We start from the raw sequence: 21,016 nt of genomic DNA, 5'->3' as shown, positions 1-21,016 counted from the left end.
ATCTAGCAATCTAGCTAATCAAAAGGGAAGTAAAGCGTATTAAGCACATTCCCTCGGTAGCCGTGCTACGCCACCTAGCCTACCCAATTTTACCATCTGCAATGTATTCAAGTGGTATGCAAGTGTACAATGCCTGGACACCTGGAAGCAGCGCGTTCTTGTTACCACCTGGTGGAAGGTATCTGTAATTACAGTCAATCGGCATACATATTAGGCTTAAGCGACAGCGATGCGTGGCATGACTAAGGTTCACTTCGAACTTAAACATTTAAAATGTTAAAGTTACATTTAAAATATTACAAACATCTTTTGATAAAATATATATTTTATTGTACACAAAAAAATACAATTACACCTAGGGTTGGATGCTTGTAACAGATGCGTTGCCCAGGTAGAGATGTAGCTAGCTAGCTGCTGTAAAAAGCGCTAGCTGTACCATAACATAGGGCTTAAGCTTGAGGTATTTATTTCCAGCAAAGATATGATTTAAAATACTGCAACATGGGTAAAACGGACCACTGGGAACTTTCACATTCATAAAAGATCACACGGATCCAGATAAGACTGTTCCACAATGTTTCCTATAGGTCAATGTGCCATTTGCTGGAAATACCAGAAGTAACACTGAGTGCAAAAGAGTAAACGACACACATTGGTGCACAAACACACACACATGCATTTAAACAAAATAGCTAAACCTGATCAATCAATATCAAAAAACATTCACCTTAGAGTTCATGTGTACAGTGTACACACACAGTGTAGTGTACTAGGTAAAGGGGGCCTACGTACGTGTGGTGTGGTGTGGTGTGTGTGTGTGTGTGTGTGTGTGTGTGTGTGTAGTGCTACAGCTTAGAGTAAGTGAGCGTGCATATCATTGCGACGTAAACAGTATGTAGTGTGTGTCACGGTGCACCTGCACCATCATGTCATGTGACGTGTGATGGCTCGCAGAGTGTACAGCAGGGCAGCTTGAAGTCGAGCCTCCATCAGCAGCAGGTTGAGGTGCACCTGCAGAGAGGGGAGGGGTTAGCAGCACACCTGAGACACAGGGAGGGGTTAGCAGCACACCTGAGACACAGGGAGGGGTTAGCATCACACCTGAGACACAGGGAGGGGTTAGCATCACACCTGAGACACCAGGAGCGGTTAGCATCACACCTGAGACACAGGGAGGGGTTAGCATCACACCTGAGACACAGGGAGGGGTTAGCAGCACACCTGAGACACAGGGAGGGGTTAGCAGCACACCTGAGACACAGGGAGGGGTTAGCAGCACACCTGAGACACAGGGAGGGGTTAGCAGCACACCTGAGACACAGGGAGGGGTTAGCATCACACCTGAGACACAGGGAGGGGTTAGCATCATACCTGAGACACAGGGAGGGGTTAGCATCACACCTGAGACACAGGGAGCGGTTAGCAGCACACCTGAGACACCGGGAGCGGTTAGCATCACACCTGAGACACAGGGAGGGGTTAGCATCACACCTGAGACACAGGGAGCGGTTAGCATCACACCTGAGACACAGGGAGGGGTTAGCATCACACCTGAGACACAGGGAGGGGTTAGCATCACACCTGAGACACAGGGAGCGGTTAGCAGCACACCTGAGACACAGGGAGGGGTTAGCAGCACACCTGAGACACAGGGAGGGGTTAGCAGCACACCTGAGACACAGGGAGGGGTTAGCATCACACCTGAGACACAGGGAGGGGTTAGCAGCATACCTGAGACACAGGGAGGGGTTAGCAGCACACCTGAGACACAGGGAGGGGTTAGCATCACACCTGAGACACAGGGAGGGGTTAGCAGCACACCTGAGACACAGGGAGGGGTTAGCAGCACACCTGAGACACAGGGAGCGGTTAGCAGCACACCTGACACTCTCGGACACACACACACACGAGACACGGCTAGAGTGTGAGCCTCACCTTCTCCGAGTGGTGGAAGTGTCTCCAGAAGGAAGCGTAGGTTCTGGAGGTGGTCTGCTCGGGGTGGCACGCTACCGTCTTGACGTACACCTTCAGGGCGCGCTCCAACAGCACGTTGACCTCGCCGTAGTCGTAATCGTCATAACTGCACACACACAACTGTCAGTGAGTCATACTGGCGTGTTTGTAGAAAAACAGAGAGAGGGTGAAAGAGAGAGGGAGAGCGAGACAGCTTGAGAGAGTAAAAGACAGAAACAGAAAGAGAGTGAGAGACAGAGGAAAATATATAGTGAGAGACAGAGAGACACACCGTATTCCATAGACACACTGGATGTAGTTCCACAGGGCTTTCCGGAGGGTTTGCGTGTCCACTCCCTCGTGCATGGCCATCCTGTGATACGTTAACCCGTACACGACCTAAGGACATAGGAGTAGAGAACGTCACCATGACAACCATCACTCCACCCACCCCTCCATCACTTTATCATCACTACAAATTCACTGACTCTACAGATATCACACATCTGCTTAATGCTAAATGCTTCTGCCACGGATGGCGATGATGTCAAGGCCTTGGCTGTGGCAGAGTTCGCAGGTTGAAGTGGAGGGGTTAAAGGTCACCTGGAACTTTTTATCCAGTAGCTGTCCCATGTCAGGCAGAAGTCTGTTGACAAGCGAGAAGCCGTGGTCTTCCCAGGAGTAGTCCTACACAAACACAAAACATGCATGTCTACAGAGAGCACGTATAACATAAACACCTACAATGAACCCGACAGAGACCAGTGATTGGTGGAGAGTGTTTTTCATAAACACACACCTGTGCTCTCATTGTGGGGGGGGATTGCTCTCCTCTGGGAGCGAAATCCTCGTAGCTGAACTCTGGATCCTCCACGAACCTCAAGACCAAGTTAGAAGTGGCTCCTCGCACCACCGCTACACACACAGGTCAAATGTCAGTCTTATTTGCCTTTGGTGTGCGCGTGTGTGGGCGCGTGCGTCTTCCATCATAAGTGCGTGTCTGAGTGACGGAGAGGCCAGCCATACCTGTGGGTATGCTCTCACTTCTCTCCCTCTCGAAGCGAGTGATGAGCTCCTCTTGACTGCATTCTTCCTCCACCTGCTGCTGCAGCTCCTCCATCCTCCTCAGTAGCACCTCCACCTCCATCCCTCCGTCCACTAACTGGATAGAGAAACACCACACATACAGGAAGAGAGAGGGGGAGAGAAAAAAAGCGCTTAGAGCAGGAGTACGTGTCAAGAGATTACCGTTGGCGGAGGACCGAACACGAGACAGTGAGCCACACCTCCTGTCTGCCATCCTCATGGGCGGGGCTACTAGGACTGCGTGGTCGGTGACTTTTGGGCGACGGCGGGTTAAAGGCGTGGCCTCCTGTGTGGTCAGGTTCAGGGTTTAGGCCACACCCCCAGGAGAAGGACGACAGCGAGTGAGCGTGCGTTATTAGAACCACGGCATGGATCAGCTCGGCCAATGACCAGCGAGATTCGGCCCCGGGACAAACTAGCTCCTGTCAGTCGGAGAAACAGGAATAGAATGTGGCATCAGTTGAATCGACTTTTTAAATATTACATAAATACAATGTTAAAAAGTTACATACGTTTTATTTCATAGACCTTATCAGACGTTTTTCCCATCAGTGAGAGAGCGAGTGCGTGTCTAACCTGGATATGCTGCTGGGTTATAAGCCAGGGGCGGTGTGCCAGCAGCTTGTTTATTGTGTTGAGACTCTGGAGTTTGGGCGGGGCATGCTGCAGCCCTGCAAGCCAGCCCTCCTCCCCACCCACCTCCAGGAAGCTGGCCCTGTGCTGCTGCACCAGGTAGGAACAGTGGTGACGAGCTGCCGCCTGGAGAGACAGACAAAACACACGGGATAGTTAGTCAGATGGCTCGGGGAGTCGGGTTAGTAATCAGAAGGTCGCCGCCGTGCCAAATGACGTTGTGTCCTTGGGCAAGGCACTTCACCCTACTTGCCTCGGGGGGAATGTCCCTGTACTTATTGTAAGTCGCTCTGGATAAGAGCGTCTGCTAAATGACAATGTAATTCATGCACTTACAATACAACACACTGCTTAAAACAATACGTGTCACTGTTTGAAATCGGGTTTGAAATCGTGATTTGATGGACTTCACGGAAACACCAATCACAGACAGGCAGGCTGAGGTCAGTGTCCGTCCCTCACCATGATAACGATGTAGTGTCTCCAGGGGTGTGGCAATGGGCCGTCCAGCTGCAGCAGAGCATGCTGGGTACGCAGGAAGCAGCTGAGGTAGGCGGGGTGCAGCGCCATCACCATGGTGATGTGATCCAGACGGCCCAATGAGAGGAAAGCTTCCATCAGGACTTTCTGGTCTAGCCCCTCCTCCAGAATCTGAGGAGCCAGGAGCACAGGCATGCAGTCGTTACGTTACGTCAATAGTCTTACCAGGCAGGAATATGTTTCCTGCTACTGTGCACATGCACGCGCACCCAATAGAAAGACGCACCTGTTTAGTTGGGATGAAGGCACTTGGACCTGGAGCTAAAGCCCGGGGTACCTCCACACCTCGCTCCTAAAAACAGAGGGAGAGAAAGAGAAGGAGAGGGAGAAAAGGAGAAGGAGAGGGAGAGAGAGAGGGAGAGAAAGAGAAGGATAGAAAGAAAAGGAGAGAAAGAGAAGGAGAGAAAGGGGTTAAGAAAAAAGTTTGATTAAAACAGTCTAGGAGTACCTAGTAGGTTCACTTCTATGAAAATCTTACAATCCACAATAACAACAAAGGAGAACTGAAAGTGTGGTAAGACCACAACAATATCTGTAGCGTGTTACCATGTCCTAGTGTCAACTGGTTAACTTCACATTTAATTTCAAACGTTCGTACTCACTGCCTTTCACCAAACGGGTACAGATAATGACAATCAATTAATAACTCCTGTGTTGAAAACTACTGCACGATCTGCGGAAAATATTTTGTTTCTCAGCTGCTGGATTGAAAGGGGGGTGTGTCTGTTTTGTACACCATAAGGGGGCGTGGTTTGTCACTGTAAAATGCTAGAATCTTGCATCACACCTGATGAAATCGACATGCAAGAATACAAATTAATTCAAATAAAATAATGATGTCAGCCGAGTCATGTGTCATGGAAAAGTCAAATTATTCAAGTCCTCCATATTTATAACCTTTCAAATTGGTGAAAGTTGTCGTTTGGAATAGTTTGTAGCTACATATGAAAGCTGTGTTAAGCTATCAGACGTTCCACAAACTCACTATATCCCAGCTCTAAAGTGAATATTTGAATTACTTAAAGCCTACCTGTGCAGTTTGTAACAGTTCAGCTGCTTTTTCGCGAACCTCCAGTAAAGGGCACGAGTGAGATACTCGGAGAAGCTGCACCAGGGTGTTTTTATCGATCCGAGCGGAACCGGGTCGATCTAGACCCAAACAGGCCATTATGCTTTGGGTCAGCTCGACCAAAGCTGCGTCTCGCTCGGCTTTGTCTCTACTGCACAGACGTGAAAAGCTCTTGGGGTTTGGTCCAAGTTCGGGTTCTGACTCGACATCGGTCTGGTGTTGAAGACTGGGTTGTCCGTTTGAAGGATTGATTCCCAAACCTTGTTTGCTCTTCCCGTTAGTAGTACAATCGCACTGTACGTTCGCGGCTTGCTCCTGCGCCATCTCTTAAATCTTGACTTGATAGTAGACTACTGAGATGCTAGCTATCTACCAGTAAAGCTCGCGCAACATACAGCTACAGTAGACTAAACACAAAATCAAGTGTAAGAGGTTAGCTCACTAGATTTACATTTAGAAAGGGTTGATAATGCGCAGTTATCGACAGTGATCTGCCAATTCAATTGCCATACATTAGCTATCTGCAAATGAACGAAAAGCCGACCGCTCTTCGTAGCAAGCTAGTAATCTAGCTAGAGCTAACTATCTAACACTGTGCAACCAACTGGCGTTCACTGAACTCAGAACAGACAAGGCTGCTGGCAAGCTAGGCTAACAGCTTAGCTACTGTAATGCTAGCCTAGGTAGGTAAGAGTTGAATCGCTAGTTTGTGCAATCCTGTACGTTTCCATTAAACAAAATGAAGGCTCTTGTTTGTTTGCCACAGTGCTTTTGCCAGTGTCAAATAATACTATAGTCAAAGTGGTACTCATCGAGTAAGCTTGCTAGTTATCTGTGTTTAAAAGTTGGCGAACTTGCATCAAGACTTTTCGTTTGTCGCCGGGGTCATTGATTAGCACCAGAAAGCGCTGACAAACTGGTGACGTCAGACATTACTTTTAAGATGGTTTGCCTGATTATACTAGTTATCTAATCAGTAACATACATTTTACTTAAATCTCAACTCCTGATCCTTATTTCATTCCAACATGTCTTGTCAGTTAAAATACTACTGTTTGTGTCGTGACATACGATGCAAAAGAGGAAGCTTTTTAAACGTGGATCATTAAACCGGAACTATCTCCAACAGTCAGATGATCTTGTGAGTGTGCTTGCATGGACCATGGTTGTATGAAGGGCTCGCAACTAAATGTTTCCTCACTGTCCCAGTACACTTCAAAAGTGTAAAATTAACGGTCCCCAACTGAACTTGACTGTCCCAAAATGTAAATTCTTGTGTTTTTGTATTTTGACATTCTGACATGGGTCTAGGTTATTTACAACACTATTTAAGTAATCCATACAGTCGTGGGGCTCAAATCAATGTCTGAATTTCAATGTGAATACATACACGATAGAATACACAATTTGCTTGCTTGTTTCATGGTGGGGCTAACACAATTCATGGTGTGGCTGTAGCTCAACCAAGCCATAATTTCGAGTCCTGGTTGTATGGTTGTATGTTTTGGTGAGTGCAGCATATCCCCTCACACACATGTTGTTTATAATTGCAGTTTTATGATCTCCCAATGTTTACTTCCTGAATCATCTTTATTTAGGAAAATAAAAAAGCATGAACACATGTATCTTCAAGACCAGTCTTATATTAAATTACCTTTATATATATATTCCATATAAAATGAAAGATACCTTTGTGTTTTGGAAAAATAGGGAAGGTACAAGCAAGGGAGGAAGGAGAGATAAAAGGGAGAGGAGACAAAACAGATCAAAATGTAAAGGTGATGTGATGCTCTATTGGGGTATGACAGGACACAAACTCTTCAAGGAAGACTTTATAGTGCACACACAGAGGCCGCCAATAGGGGAAGACTTTTCAGTGCGCACACGCAAGCTGTCGATGGAGGAAGACTTTACAGTACACGCAAGCTGCCTTAGTGAGGACCCTTCAGTGTACAATCACCGATTCCCTATGAGGGAAGACTTTTATTAACACACACAGAGGCTGCCAATGGGAGAAGACTTTCAGGAGCACACACAAACCAAGGATCTCTCCCCAGTCAACATGGCGACAAGTGCTTCGTCTCCAAAGAGACCAGTGATGGACAAGCTGAGACGGACAGAAGCGGAGATAAAGAGGGCAGGGGGAAAGAGGGAAAGGAATAGGGGTCCAGGTTCTCACAGACTCATTTTCTGTAATGTACAGGAAGTAAATAGTGTGTGTGTGTGTGTATGTGTGTGTGGGTGGAGAGAGGGGGGGGGGGGCGTTATTGACGAGGGATGTGTGTGAGTCCTCAGACGATTTTGTTCTCCAGCGCAGCAATCTTCTTGGACACGGTCTCCAGTGAAATCACAGTCAAGGAATCCACAGACAGAAGACAGAACCTTCAAGGACATTCACAACAATCTTAACCAATCACAAACACTCACACGTAGATCTTCCCTTCTCACCACCAATAACACATCCTGAAGCACTCGACAGTTGAAGGATATGTTTTTTCGTTAGCACCTGCAGGGCATCTTCTACTTTTTTCTGGAACTTTACAAGGGAGTCACATTCACATGGGTCTTCCTCTGTGGAACAGAAGAACCGCCTCAGAATAAGGCACTGCTCTGAAAAACCTTTGTGGTACATCTGGCAACACAATAAGTGTGAGAGAGGTGTGTTTACGTAGAGGGTGTGTGCAGTACCAGTCCTTGCACATCTGGTGCTCTAAGCTAAATGTATCAACAGCACCCACGGGAGCGCAAATTGTAATGCTGCCCCCCCCCCCCCAGGGCGCCCCCCCCGAATGTAACGCGGATATATGACGTGACGGGAAAATGCCGCCCCCCTCTTCATGCCGCCCTAGGCGGCTGCCTATGTCGCCTGTAGGAAGGACCGGCCCTGGGTGTATGTGTGAGGGAGTGTGTGTGTGAGGGAGTGTATGTGTGAGGGAGTGTGTGTGTGGGACCTTGACAGATGTTGATCTGCAGCTTCTTAGCGATCTGGGTCATAGCTTTGAAGTCGGCGGTGTAGAAGTAGTGTTCCCCAGTGGGGTCTGAGGCGATCTCTCTCAGCTCATCCTCAACTGCATTGCCAACCCCCACGGCGTACATCTTGAAGCCTGAAACAAGCACCAAACAGGAGGTACATTCAGGTTTTTTTTTCCCTCCCTCACTTGTTTATAACCTAGATAAAAAAAAATGTCAGTTACTCTGGTACTCATTTGACCATCAGGTACTCTTTTGACCTTCAAAGTTCTCACCGAGAACTCCCAGTACACTTATACACCCCAAACCCCACTTCCCTCCTTCAGCACACACCCCTAGCCTCCTTCCATCTCCCCCTTTTACCGTTTTCCTTGGCCTTGCGGGCGGCTTCTCCGATATAGTCCTGGCTCCTGCCGTCGGTGAAGACAATGCCCACCTTGGCGACCCCGGGCCGTGCCCCCTGAGACGGCGTGAAGCTGCTGTCGGTCAGGTAACGCAGGGCCTGGCCGGTCATGGTCCCACGCTCCATGTAGGCCATCTTCTTCACAGCATCCTTCAGGTCCTTCTTGTTGTTGTAGCGACCGAGGGGGAACTCCTGAAGACATAATAATACGAGAAAAGGGTGCGCGTGTGAGGTCGTCTATAAAACAAACAAACGTTATGCAAACATAGACAAACACACACACACTGACCCACCTGTTTGACAGCGCTCGAGTACTGCACCAGCCCCACGTGGGCCTTGGTCTCCGACACGTCCAGTTTGTCGACGATCTGGTTGATAAACTTCTTCACCAGCTCAAAGTTCTCTGGCCGCACGCTCTTGGAGCCGTCGATGAGGAACACCACGTCTGTGGCAGCGTTGCTGCAGGCTTAGGAGGGATGGAGGGAGGGAGGCGTGAAGGACGGTGTTAGGAACAGACACAGACACAAACCTCTCTCTCTCTCTCCCTCTCTCTCTTTCTCTCTCTCTCTCTCACACACACCCACATACACACACTCACCACTGCAGCTGCGCCCATCGGCCATTAGGGTGAAGCCATCTTTACAGGCGCACTTGAATGATCCAGGGCTGCTGATGCATACCTGCGCACAGTCATGATCTCCAGTGGCACACAGGTCCGACACTGTGGTTCGCATGCAGAGATACGCACACACAGAAGCAAAAACACGCACACGCATACACACACAAAAAGCAAAAACACACAGAAACACATCACACACACACAAACGCAGACACACACAGTCGGGTGGTGAGGGGTTAGGGGATGAGAATAAAACTATGTCAGTTTGAAAACTGAGGAAAATGTAATATTTTAATGATCCACTGTGATTTATTGAGTTGGTGATCTTCAAAATAATTTATTTAGATTCTATATTAACATAAGGGTACAGTGGACCATTAAACTTGACAGGGTGGGAAGTATTGAAGTAATCTGTACCAATCCAATTAGATTCCAAATTATGGTACAGGCTCGTCCAATAACAACCCAAACCTGTGCACGTGCAGCTCCACCCCTTTGGGAATCCCTGCAACATGATTGGCTGCAAGTAGGTGCCAGTCAAAGTGCTGGAGGCTCCGCTTTTTAAGGAGCTTCACTGATTGGAAAATACTTTTGAATCAACCCTAAGGGAACACTAATCACAGGCGCTTCAGTCGCGCCCAAATACAGAAAGGGACGCTGAAAAGCTAGGCTGCATTTCATTCCAAAAAGTTGTTCACTCCCTTTGGTTCTCTAAACAAAACATGTTCGATGTGCATGATGTCATAAAACAGAACAGAAGGGCAGAGAACAATGTTTTGAAATGAAATGCAGCCCCTGAACCTTACCATGGGTGCAAAGCCCAACAGGCCAGCTCCTTTTGTGAAGGAGCGGATCTTGGTGAAGTGGAGGTAATCTCGTTAACTTACTCTGCTTTTGTAGCGGTTGTGTACTCCTCGTGCGTTGTCTATTATAGCTCCAGTTATTTTATTTTTGTATTTTATGTAACAGACATGGTCTTGCTCCATCAGAGGTACACTTGGCAGATGTTCGCCCCTCGCTGGGATCGAACTTGCCACCTCTGGCATCCCAAGCGCGACCACTACCAGCTACGCCAACGAAAAACTAGCCATTGATTGACGCGGGTGGCCTATTGCATACTTGAGGAGTGAGTTTAACCGAACTACACCGGCTAAACTTTCTCTTTCCTCTCCACTCCCTCCTCCCCCTCCCTCCCTCCCCCACTTCTCTTTTCATTCCTTCCTGTCTTTCTTACCACAGAAAGCCTCCTGGAACTTCTTGGTGAGTTTCTCGATGAAGCCGTAGCTCTCCACGTAGTCCACGTGGTCGTCCAGCGGCTCGCTGGCCATCTGCTTCAGCGTGTTCATGTCCACGCGGCCCACGCCGATGGCAAACAACTCGATGCCCGCTTCGCGAGCGCGCACCGCCACCTCGCGCACGTTGTCCTGGGGGCGGCCGTCTGTCACGATGATGGCAACCTGTTGGGGGTGGGGGGTAGAGCAGGGAGGATGGTGGATATGCATGAAATAAGGGAGCCCAAGGTTTATGGTGAGTGTGTTGTGTGTGCATGAGTATGTGTGTGTGTGTGTGTGTGTGTGTGTGCATGTGTGTGTGAGGGTCAGACCTTGCTGATGTCTGGGGATTTCACCCGCGCCCCTTCAGCCTCACTGAAGGCGACGTTCAAGGCAAACTGGATGGCCAGGCCGGTCATGGTTCCAGTGGAGAGGGGTTCGATCTTGGTCACAGCCTTCACCAGGCCTGCCTTGGTGCGGTGGGTCTTCAGAGAGACCTGCAGCAACACATCAGGTGGACTGGGTCACAGCGGTGGTCAGATGAACCTGCTGCCATGTTAGTTCGAACCTGAATCCCAATGTTGGTTCAGTAACACGTTGGCCTGAACCTCAAACAGAGTTGATGCACACACACACAACCACAAACACACAACCACACACGCACAACCACACGCGCACAACAACACACACACACAACCACACACACAACCACACACACCTCGTTCTTGACGCGGCTGGCGTAGTTGACCACTCCCACCCGGGTGGCATCGGGGCCCACATCAAGGCCCTCGATGACCTTGGCCAGGAACACTTTGACCTGCTCGAATTCTGACGGGCGCACACTGCGACTGCTGTCCACGATGAAGACCAGGTCTGTAGGACGGGTGTTGCACAGTCCAGCCGCTACACAGGCAGAGAGAACCATCAGGAACTAGTATTATGACATATCATTGAATATATATATATATATAATGATATATATATAATAATCTAAGAATTACAATTGAGATGATTGTTCCCTCATCTGCATAGAATGTTTATTTTAGGATGAGTGGATGAAGGGAGTCCATTTCATGGCAATCAATCATGAAGTTATGTTTTTTATGGGGAAACTGTTGAAGGAAACAAACTTCACATTGTGCGTCTGTCTGGACTGAGTGTAGAGAGAGAGGAGAGGAGGGAGGGGAGGAAGTGAGCAGTGGGAGGAGAGCTAGAGAGGAGGGGGAGGGGCTTGTAGGGATGGTGAGATGCAGAGGGAGATGTGGGAGGTTGTGGAAGAGAGAGAGGAGGAGGATGGTAGAAAGTAGCAGACCGCGGGGATGGAGGGAACGGCTGATGAGAGGAGGAATGGACGGCAGGTTTCAAAAAGGAATGAGGAAGATACGCATGAAACTGATCAAAAGATCAATCAACCAGTTTGTCCAGTTTAAGGTCACGAAGCACTTAAAGCTGTGTGTGTATCTGCCTACCAACAGTCCTCTAGCGTGTGTATGTGTATGTGTGTGTGTGTGTGTGTGTGTGTGTGTGTGTGTGTGTGTGTGTGTGTGTGTGTGTGTGTGAAAAAGAGAGTAATAGAGAAAGAGGGTATGTGAGAGAGAGATAGAAAAAGACGAAAAAGAGAGATAAAGCAATACAAGGATATAGAGATTGAGGAAGATGTAATCACACCCCCAAAAAAGGATGTTTCCAGAATAAATATCCATCGAAACTACCATTCAATCCAATCATAATGTCAGCTATAGAAATCAAGAATGATAGAAATATTGATTTGACATTTTAGGAGTTGTAGGATCCCTGAAATACACGGGTATTAAACATCACTGATCTCCCTTCTCTCCCTTCACCTCTCTCCCTCCCTCAATCCATATCTCACCCCCCCCTCCTCCATTCAACACTGAACATACACACACACTGTATACAACCCACACACACAGCATCTGCACACCCTATACCCAACCCACAGACCTGAAAACCATATTCACATGTATACTAAGCAACACAAGGATAAAATGCATGGTTAACTTAAAGTCTCATATTAATCCAGTCCACACAATGTCCATTAATCCCACATTATCTTTCCACAAAACAGTTCTCAACCACCTATGGACACCCAGTATCACCTAAAACGATGAAGATAAAAAGATGAAGATAAAAAATCCTCCAAGTGAGGTTAGTCAAGTTAAATCCAGCTGTGGAGCCCCTTGAGGCGGATCCACACTGCTCCCTCACACAGCACCCCTACACAGAAGCTGGAGGGTCAACATGGACCAAGTTAAATCCAGCTGTGGAGCCCCTTGAGGCGGATCCACACTGCTCCCTCACACAGCACCCCTACACAGAAGCTGGAGGGTCAACATGGACCAAGTTAAATCCAGCTGTGGAGCCCCTTGAGGCGGATCCACACTGCTCCCTCACACAGCACCCCTACACAGAAGCTGGAGGGTCAACATGGACCACAGGAACCTGTTAGAAGTCTGAGCCTGCAGGTTTACGCTATCCGAGTTCGGTGTCAAACTCAGAGGCTCGTTGGCGTTCCCTTAATAGAACTCAACTGTATTCACGCCAGGGGTTAAGACAGGGAAGAAGTCTTGGACAGTACGTCCACAGCACGATCTTCAAAAGCATCAGTAATACACTTTTGACCGAGAGTCAATCTTAGCGATCTTAATTGTATTGTGGCTTTAGAGGTTAAAGGTCAGATCTGAAGGTCAGGATCAGACCAGATCAGACCAGATCAGACCAGATCTTACCCATGGCGGCGGCGGTGCGGACGTCCACGGTGGCGTGAGCTCCCATGAGGCCAAGCAGAAGCAGGAACAACGGCGGTGAGCGCGTCATGACGACCGAGGGGAAGAGGAGCGGAGTGGAGGAGCGGAGGGTCGAGTGAGCAAGCGGACGACCAGACGCAGTCCCAGACAGGAGCCCAGGTGAGGGAGACTCTGGGTGAGGGAGACTCTGGGTGAGGGAGACTCTGGGTGAGGGAGACTGGGTTTCAGGGCAGGAGGAGAAGAGGACCAGGCAGGGACGGCCACAAAGTGAGACTCTCTCTCTCCCAACTGCAGGTTATCAATGCAACTGCTTCACACTTTCCCACAGACAGCCCCCCTCTATACCGCCACGGTGTGTGCGTGGTGTGTGTGCGTGGTGTGTGTGTGTGTGTAGGGAAATACCTGCTTTGGGAGGACCTTAAATGGTGGGCAGGGAAAAACAAACACACCTTGATGTAAGTAGGATGGAGGATGGTATATTTGAGTGTAAAAGGTGTATAAATGTTCTATAGGGTTGGAGTGGGCAAGTGAGTGTGTGTGTGTGTATGTGTGGTGTGTGTTTATGGAGTCTGCATTCAGTATTTCCAATGTGTGTGGATATGTGTATGTGTGTGTGTGTGTGTGTATGTTCTGTATGTGTTTGAGTGGGCAAGTGAGTGTGTGTGTGGGGGGTATACACATGTACCATGGCAGTGTGTGTGTGTGTGTGCGTGTGTGTGTGTGTGTGTGAAGTTGGGGGTACAGGACCTCATGGGGCTTAGCACAGGGTGCGGGCCGGCACCACCCGAGGTTGGATTTGGCAAAAAGCTCAAATAAACACGAACATGAATTCCTCTTTTCTCCGGTGTTCCCTCGTATAGCAAACACACATTTATGGTCCGGAAGTGAAAGCGAGCCCCCATACACAGCATACAGTGTTCCCGTTACTCTGGCCATAGATGTGTGTGTGCGTGTGTGTGCGTGTACGCACGCACAGATGTTTCACAGTGTGTTTATGGAATGCAACATCTAACAAACTGATTCTGATTGACTGTGGGATATCTGTCCTCTGTATCAGACCATCTGGGTGAGAGAGAGGTTTGCCTTCAAGCATGTGTGTGTGTGTGTGTGTCAAATTGTACAATTACCTGCATACAGTACAGGTTGTTCCATTTTCTCCGTATGTGTCCACGGGGGCTTGTTACAACACTGTGCAATGTGTCCTTCCCTTCCTCTCTCTTCTCTTAGGAAAGCACCACATTTCCACTGCCATGTTTAAGACCATTATACTAATTTCATGGTTAAACGTTGTGTTGGTCTACTCCTGTGCCTGTCTTTCTCTTCTTCCCACCCTGCTTCACTCAGTAACGGTCAGGCCAGCTCTGGTCCCCACTACTCAAGACATTAAACAGAAAACACACTCTCATCCAAATATTCTCCCCATCTCTCTCTAACATGGAACACAGAACAGAGACCCCTGTTTTCCTCCAGACTTCTCCCACCCCACCTAACCCAACCCCACATTCCTCGGTGCCCCCCCCCGCCCTCCCCTTGAGCACCCCCCCCCCCCCCCCCCCCTGAACAAGCCCTGATTGAGGGGGGGAGTGGAGGGGGAATGTGAGGTGAAGCAGTACAGTAACTGCCCAGACAGACTTCCTACTCAACACACAGCAAAGTCAACAGAGGGGATGTGTTCGTGTTCGTGTGTGTACGTGTGTGTGTGTACGTGTGTGTACGTGTGTGTACGTGTGTGTGTGTACGTGTGTGTACGTGTGTGTGTGTACGTGTGTGTTTGTACGTGTGTGTACGTGTGTGTACGTGTGTGTGTGTACGTGTGTGTGTGTACGTGTGTGTACGTGTGTGTTTGTTCGTGTGTGTACGTGTGTGTGTGTACGTGTGTGTTCGTGTGTGTGTGTTCGTGTGTGTACGTGTGTGTGTGTACGTGTGTGTTCGTGTGTGTGTGTACGTGTGTACGTGTGTGTTTTACAGGAGGGCGACAGATGAAAGCAAGTCAATATTCCTGGATGCCATCTCTAGGAATGGTTTCCAACATTGGAAGAACACACACACACTAATGGAACTAGCTCTGCCCGACAATATTAGCAATAATTAATTATTAAGAATTAGAAGGACTACAATACGTGCATGTATCTTAGGTTCACAACTCTAACCCTGTCTACAATTCAGAACTTGTTTTGAAAGAACTATTACTCTCCAATGTCTACCACAGGCCCTTCCACTCATCTCCTTCTGACTTCCTCTTTTCTCCACCACCCTATTCTTTCGTTTCTCTCGTCATTCCCTCTTCCCCCGTATCTCCATTTATACATTTCTTTCATTTAAAGCCCCGCCAAAGAAATCTGAGCAATGAAAACATAACAAGTCATACATAATGGGCTTCCACAGCAGCCAGACTGTGTTTATGTCATGAAAAGATTTCTTCATCTACCTTCTCTCTGAGTGTGTATGTGTGTCTGAGAGAGAGGCGGGTTAGGAAAGACTGTAAGGATTTCGTGTTTGACCACATCCATAAATATTGAAACAAGTTCCCTTTTTGCATCTCAGAATACCAAGTAAATATTTAGATGGTGGGAACGAGGAGGACAGAGGCCATCCCACACACACACACACACACACCAGTCTGTACATACTGTATCACAACCCTATACGAAAGCCTTCATCACACATAACCTCTGCCTTTCTCTAAGCTTTCACACACTCACACCAAGATGCCTACAGAGCTGAGACAAAGCGAGGCTACACGTGCTGTTGTGACAGATCCAGACATGAACAGAGCTCCTGTGCAGGTCCACGGGCCTCTCTCCTTCTGATATGGAGGAAAGTGTGTGCATACAACTGCATTTTTCTCATTTTGTTTCCAAAAAGAGGGTGTGTGTGTGGTGGTGTGTGGAGGTGTGTGGAGGTGTGTGTGTGGTGGTGTGTGGAGGTGTGTGGAGGTGTGTGTGTGTGTGTGTGGAGGTGTGTGTGTGTGTGTGGTGTGTGGAGGTGTGTGTGTGTGTGTGGAGGTGTGTGGAGGTGTGTGTGTGTGTGGAGGTGGGTGTGTGTGTGTGTGTGTGTGTGGTGTGTGGAGGTGTGTGGAGGTGTGTGTGTGTGTGTGTGTGGAGGTGTGTGGAGGTGTGTGGAGGTGTGTGTGTGTGTGGAGGTGTGTGTGTGGTGGTGTGTGGAGGTGTGTGTGTGTGTGTGGAGGTGTGTGGAGGTGTGTGGAGGTGTGTGTGTGTGTGGAGGTGTGTGTGTGTGTGTGTAGGTGTGTGTGTGTGTGTGTGGAGGTGTGTGTGTGTGTGTGTGTGGAGGTGTGTGTGTGTGTGTGTGTGGAGGTGTGTGTGTGTGTGTGTGTGGTGGTGTGTGAAGGTGTGTGGAGGTGTGTGTGTGTGTGGAGGTTCTACATCACCTCTCCTGCCAACAGCAACAGCTCGGTAGCAAGTGAGCAGGAAGAGAGAGGTTCATTAAAAAACCCAAATACAGAAGTTACATAACCATGGTCTCTGTGTTAACACCAGATCAAAACACATTCCTCCCCTCCCCCACCCTCCCCGTCCTCCTTAGACAAAGCCCTCTCCCACCTCCATCAACACCCTCCTCATCTGCAGTTCACATATCACCCTCCTCGTCTCATACATATGTATTCCTTTCTCCCCCTCCCTTTCCCCCTCTCCATCTAATCACCCAGCCAGCCCTCTCGTCAATTATTAAATTCCCTCAAGGTCAAAGCAAACTCAAAGCAAACTGGACACCACACATTTCTGATAAGAGGAGAAGAAGGGAGATGGAGAAACTGAGATGTTGTTTGGATCGCTACTTAACAGACACACAGACAAACACATCCTTTGAGGGAGGCAAAATACTGTAATGTTCAACATTGTGATCTCTTACACGGAAAATGGCACACTCTAGTGGCCAAACACGGTCATTAACCCTTAAATGGCTTAAGAGGAAATAAAACGGTATTTTTCTGTCATCTAAACAATTAACCTTGTGATGTAAACTCTGTGATCGAAACAAAAACATGAATTCTACTTTGACTCTCCAATATGCAAAAACCAGAGACAAACACACAAATAGAACACGAACAACCAAACACACATAAATTAGATTCCGGAACCTTTGGAAAACCAGTGAAAAGATCTCAAAGATCAAAGGGGAGTATCAGCAACAACAACACACAGTCAAAAGTGGATGGGGGAGAAGTCACACTGGAAATGGCTGTGGACCTCCCTGGGGCTGTCGTACTCCGCCTTCAGGCAGGGGGGCTCCAGGGGGGGCTCGGGGAGGGCGGGGCTCACGTGAGGAACCAGAGGCGGGCCCGCGTTGGGCAGGGCGCCGTCGGCTCTGGAGAACGGGGGCAGCGGGGCGGACATGGCAGGCACGGCGGAGGCGGTGGGTCTCTGGGAGTGCGAGGGGCCGTGCCCGCCTCGGGGGTAGTTTCGGTGGGGCAGCAGATTAGGAACGGAGGCCGTGTAAGGGTAGGAGGAGGAGGAGGTGGAGGCTGTTACGTGGTCTCTGCTTGTGTACTGAGGACACGAAGCTCGCTGGAACATGCCTGGCTGGCTGTACACCTCACCCCACGGGTAGGTCTGGTATGCTGCTATTCCCCCTAGAGACACACACACACACACAGAGAGTAAAACCAGAGGCATGTCTTTCAAAGCAGCTCGATCTGAGAGGGCTGTCTTTCTGCAACTCACCGTGTGGTCCAGACTGCAGCACGATCTGGCCTCCACTCTGGGACTGGAAGTAGGCGGGGCCTCCGCCGCCATAGGTCACCACCCCGCCTCCTCCACCTGACCCAAAGGTGAGGTAGGAGGTGGGGTTGGTATCTGAAGAATTGGGAGGGAGGTAGGGGGAGGGGTTGAGGTAGGCCAGGCGAGGGAGAGAGGCCTGGGCCTGGCTGTGGTTCTGGCTGTGGTTCTGGCTGTGGTTCTGGCTGTGGTTCTGGCTGTGGTTCTGGCTGTGGTTCTGGGCCTGGTAGGAGGGCTGGAGCTGGTAGGATAAAGAGCCACTCTGATGGCCCAGGGACTCCCCATAGTCAAACAGAGAGCTGAGGATGAGAAAAACACGTCACCTTATGACAAAGTCAAACTCAAAGTCAAAGAGATTTCAGTGTCATACACACAGTATGCCACAGGTCATTCTGGGTGTAACACTACTGGTTATTCTAGAAAAACTGTGTGTTGCATGCAGAGGCATCGTCAGTGAGACCTTCATACCAGCTCACCAGAACTGTCATTGCTTGACATTAAGTCCCCTGTTTGCGGTTTGCAAGCTAACCCAGTAATATTATGATAGTAATCATCTTGTGTTCCTGTGCCGTACTGACCCAGACTCTGTCTGTAGGCTGAGCCCCTGGGGTTCTCGAGCGGGGGGGTCGGGGTGGGGGAGGGAGGAGCTGCCCTCCAGCATGTCCAGGAAGAAGGACGAGGACGAGGGGGCGGGGGCAGGGGGGTTGTGGAGGGGGGCCGCAGTGTTCAGAGGGTTGTAGTTGCCGAATAGAGGCAGGCTGGCCCGCCGTAGAGGGGGCGGGCTCACCATGGGAGGGGGGCACGTCTCCACTGACGCTCCGTGCCCCCCCTGTGGCACAGACTGATGCCCCGATGGACCTGCCCCTCTCCCTACACACACACACACACACACACACACACACACACACACACACACACAACGGAGGGAAATTAGCCAAAACAATAATCCACATGATCCTTTATCCAAGTTTTGAATGGTAATCATGGTAATCATGAGTGTGAGTGTGTGTGGTACCTGTAGGACTCTGTAGGCTGGCTAGTAGGGCACTGTAGGAGGGCAAGCTTTTGGGGGGGCTGGGTAGGGGGGCTGCAGGGGGAGGAGGTGCAGGGGCGATGTTTCCGGAAAACGCTGCACCCCTACAAAGAGAAGCATCATGCTCAAGACCTAAACAACAACTAACCTGGGTCCGACCCCCGTGGTTCAGCCCCCGTGGTTCAGCCCCCCGGGGACACTGACCTGGTGAGAGGATCCAGCGGGGCCAGAAGCGGGTAGTGGGCAGTGCGGGGGCTGCCGCGGTGTTTACGGCTCTGTTTGTGTTCTGGTTTGGCAGAGGAAGAACGCTCTAACTTCCTCCACTTAGCCCTCCGGTTCTGGAACCACACCTGGCAGAGAGAGAGAGACAGAGAGAGAGAGCGAGAGGCAGACACAGAGAGAGGTGGAGAGACAGAGAGAGAGAGAGACACAGAGAAAGAGAGAGAGCGAGAGAGAGCGAGAGGCAGACACAGAGAGAGGTGGAGAGACAGAGAGAGAGGCAAACACAGAGAGAGGTGGAGAGACAGACAGAGACAGAGAGAGAGCGAGAGGCAGACACAGAGAGAGGTGGAGAGACAGAGAGAGAGGCAGACACAGAGAGAGGTGGAGAGACAGAGAGAGAGACAGAGAGAGAGAGAGGTGAAGAGACAGAGAGAGAGAGTGAGAGGCAGACACAGAGAGAGGTGGAGAGACAGAGAGATTGACAAAGTGAAACAGGCTGACAGTGACCTCCTCCTCAACCTGTCTGGGTGATTCTGTCAGTTCCACCTGATCTCTTGGCCTCAGTCTCCCAGGAGAGGAGAGCTGTACTCACCATTATCCTTTGAGGGGTGACACACACAGTGGCGGCAATCTCTTTCCTCTTCTCTGCATCTGGATAGTGTTCCTCCTGAAACATACTCTCCAACTGCTCTAGCTGATCTACACACACACACACACACACACACACACACACACATACACACACATCATTCAGAAGATCAACACAAATTCATGCAAACGTACACACACACACACACACAGTCCTCACCCATGCTGTAGAGGGTGCGTGTTTTCTTCTTGGGCTGCGGGGCCAGGGTCGGGTCCGTAGGCTCGGCAACAGTCACCACCGGCAACATGGGGAAGGGCGGAGCCTGGCCCCGCCTCCTCCTCGCTCGGAAGTGAACGGAGTGGCGGGTGGCGTACACCTGAGTCACCTTCACCTGAGCGGACGACACGAGGACTTTCAGGGCGACAGTTTGAAAGCGGGAGCATTGAGATGAACGCACAGAAAGATACCCTCTGCCCCTCGTTTCCCCTGCGCTCACCTGCAGGTGCTGAGGGGGTGGAGGAGGGGGGAGGTCAGGGAGGGAGCTGGGGGGGGGGCTGGTGCCAGAGGGGCTGGGCTGGGGCTGGGGTGTTGGGGGATAGAGGAGCGGGCCAGGAGGGCAGTAGAGTCCTGGCTCACAGCTCAGGTAGCCAGAGTCTGACAGGTCACAGCTTGGTCCAATGACGGCAGAGGACTCGGCCAGGCCTTCGGGATTCACCGAGGTCAGTTCCAGCAGGATCTCGTCTTCGAACTTTCTCTCTCTTTCGCCGCCATCCCTGTCCGCGCCGCACCAGGCCACTTCCTTGACGTCACCGCCCTCGCTGTCGATCCAGAAAGGCTTGGCCTTGCCGTCCATCTGTTCATCTCCCTTCTGGAAGTCGAGCGTTTCCTCCTCCTCTCCTTTCTCAGCGACAGCGGTCTCACATGCGTCACTCTCACCTCCCTCACTCCTCTCCTCCGCTCCCTCCTGCCCTCCATGTACGCCCCCTTCATCAATGGTCACTCCATTTGTTTCTTCCTCCCCTTCCTTCTCCTCCTCTTCCTCCCCACGTTCTCCCTCTCCTTCCTCCACTTCCACTCCTGCCTCTGTCTCATCTCCCTCTCCCCTGATGAGGTCTCCCCCTCTC

General features: G+C 50.0%; 2 protein-coding genes across 3 annotated transcripts; both read right to left on the bottom strand.

The window, feature by feature from the left end:
* Window positions 1-332: 332 nt before the first annotated feature.
* Window positions 333-6,305, bottom strand: sesn2 (sestrin 2). Of its 2 annotated transcripts, none has more exons than XM_047018919.1 (11): window positions 5,243-6,305; window positions 4,439-4,504; window positions 4,135-4,323; window positions 3,616-3,798; window positions 3,240-3,461; window positions 2,980-3,115; window positions 2,753-2,868; window positions 2,557-2,640; window positions 2,246-2,352; window positions 1,936-2,080; window positions 333-1,011 (listed from the first exon to the last, which is right to left on the bottom strand). In XM_047018919.1, exons 1-11 carry the CDS (start codon window positions 5,603-5,605, stop codon window positions 925-927), a joined length of 1,698 nt encoding a protein of 565 aa, XP_046874875.1. In that variant the 5' UTR covers window positions 5,606-6,305; the 3' UTR covers window positions 333-924. The 2 variants fall into 2 exon arrangements, with proteins under 2 accessions (XP_046874875.1, XP_046874877.1); XM_047018921.1 differs by lacking the exon at window positions 5,243-6,305 and adding an exon at window positions 4,815-4,969 and having other exon boundaries at window positions 335-1,011.
* Window positions 6,306-7,467: 1,162 nt separating this feature from the next.
* matn1 (matrilin 1) lies at window positions 7,468-13,642 on the bottom strand. Its single transcript, XM_047019124.1, has 10 exons — window positions 13,295-13,642; window positions 11,263-11,447; window positions 10,877-11,041; window positions 10,508-10,730; window positions 9,253-9,375; window positions 8,948-9,120; window positions 8,615-8,846; window positions 8,233-8,385; window positions 7,772-7,852; window positions 7,468-7,622 (listed from the first exon to the last, which is right to left on the bottom strand). The coding sequence occupies exons 1-10, from the start codon at window positions 13,380-13,382 to the stop codon at window positions 7,573-7,575; spliced, it is 1,473 nt and encodes a 490-aa protein (XP_046875080.1). The 5' UTR covers window positions 13,383-13,642; the 3' UTR covers window positions 7,468-7,572.
* Window positions 13,643-21,016: the final 7,374 nt, after the last annotated feature.

Source organism: Hypomesus transpacificus, chromosome 4 (assembly GCF_021917145.1).
Source record: "Hypomesus transpacificus isolate Combined female chromosome 4, fHypTra1, whole genome shotgun sequence".
Taxonomy (NCBI): domain Eukaryota; kingdom Metazoa; phylum Chordata; class Actinopteri; order Osmeriformes; family Osmeridae; genus Hypomesus; species Hypomesus transpacificus.
This window is presented reverse-complemented; position numbering and strand designations above follow the sequence as displayed.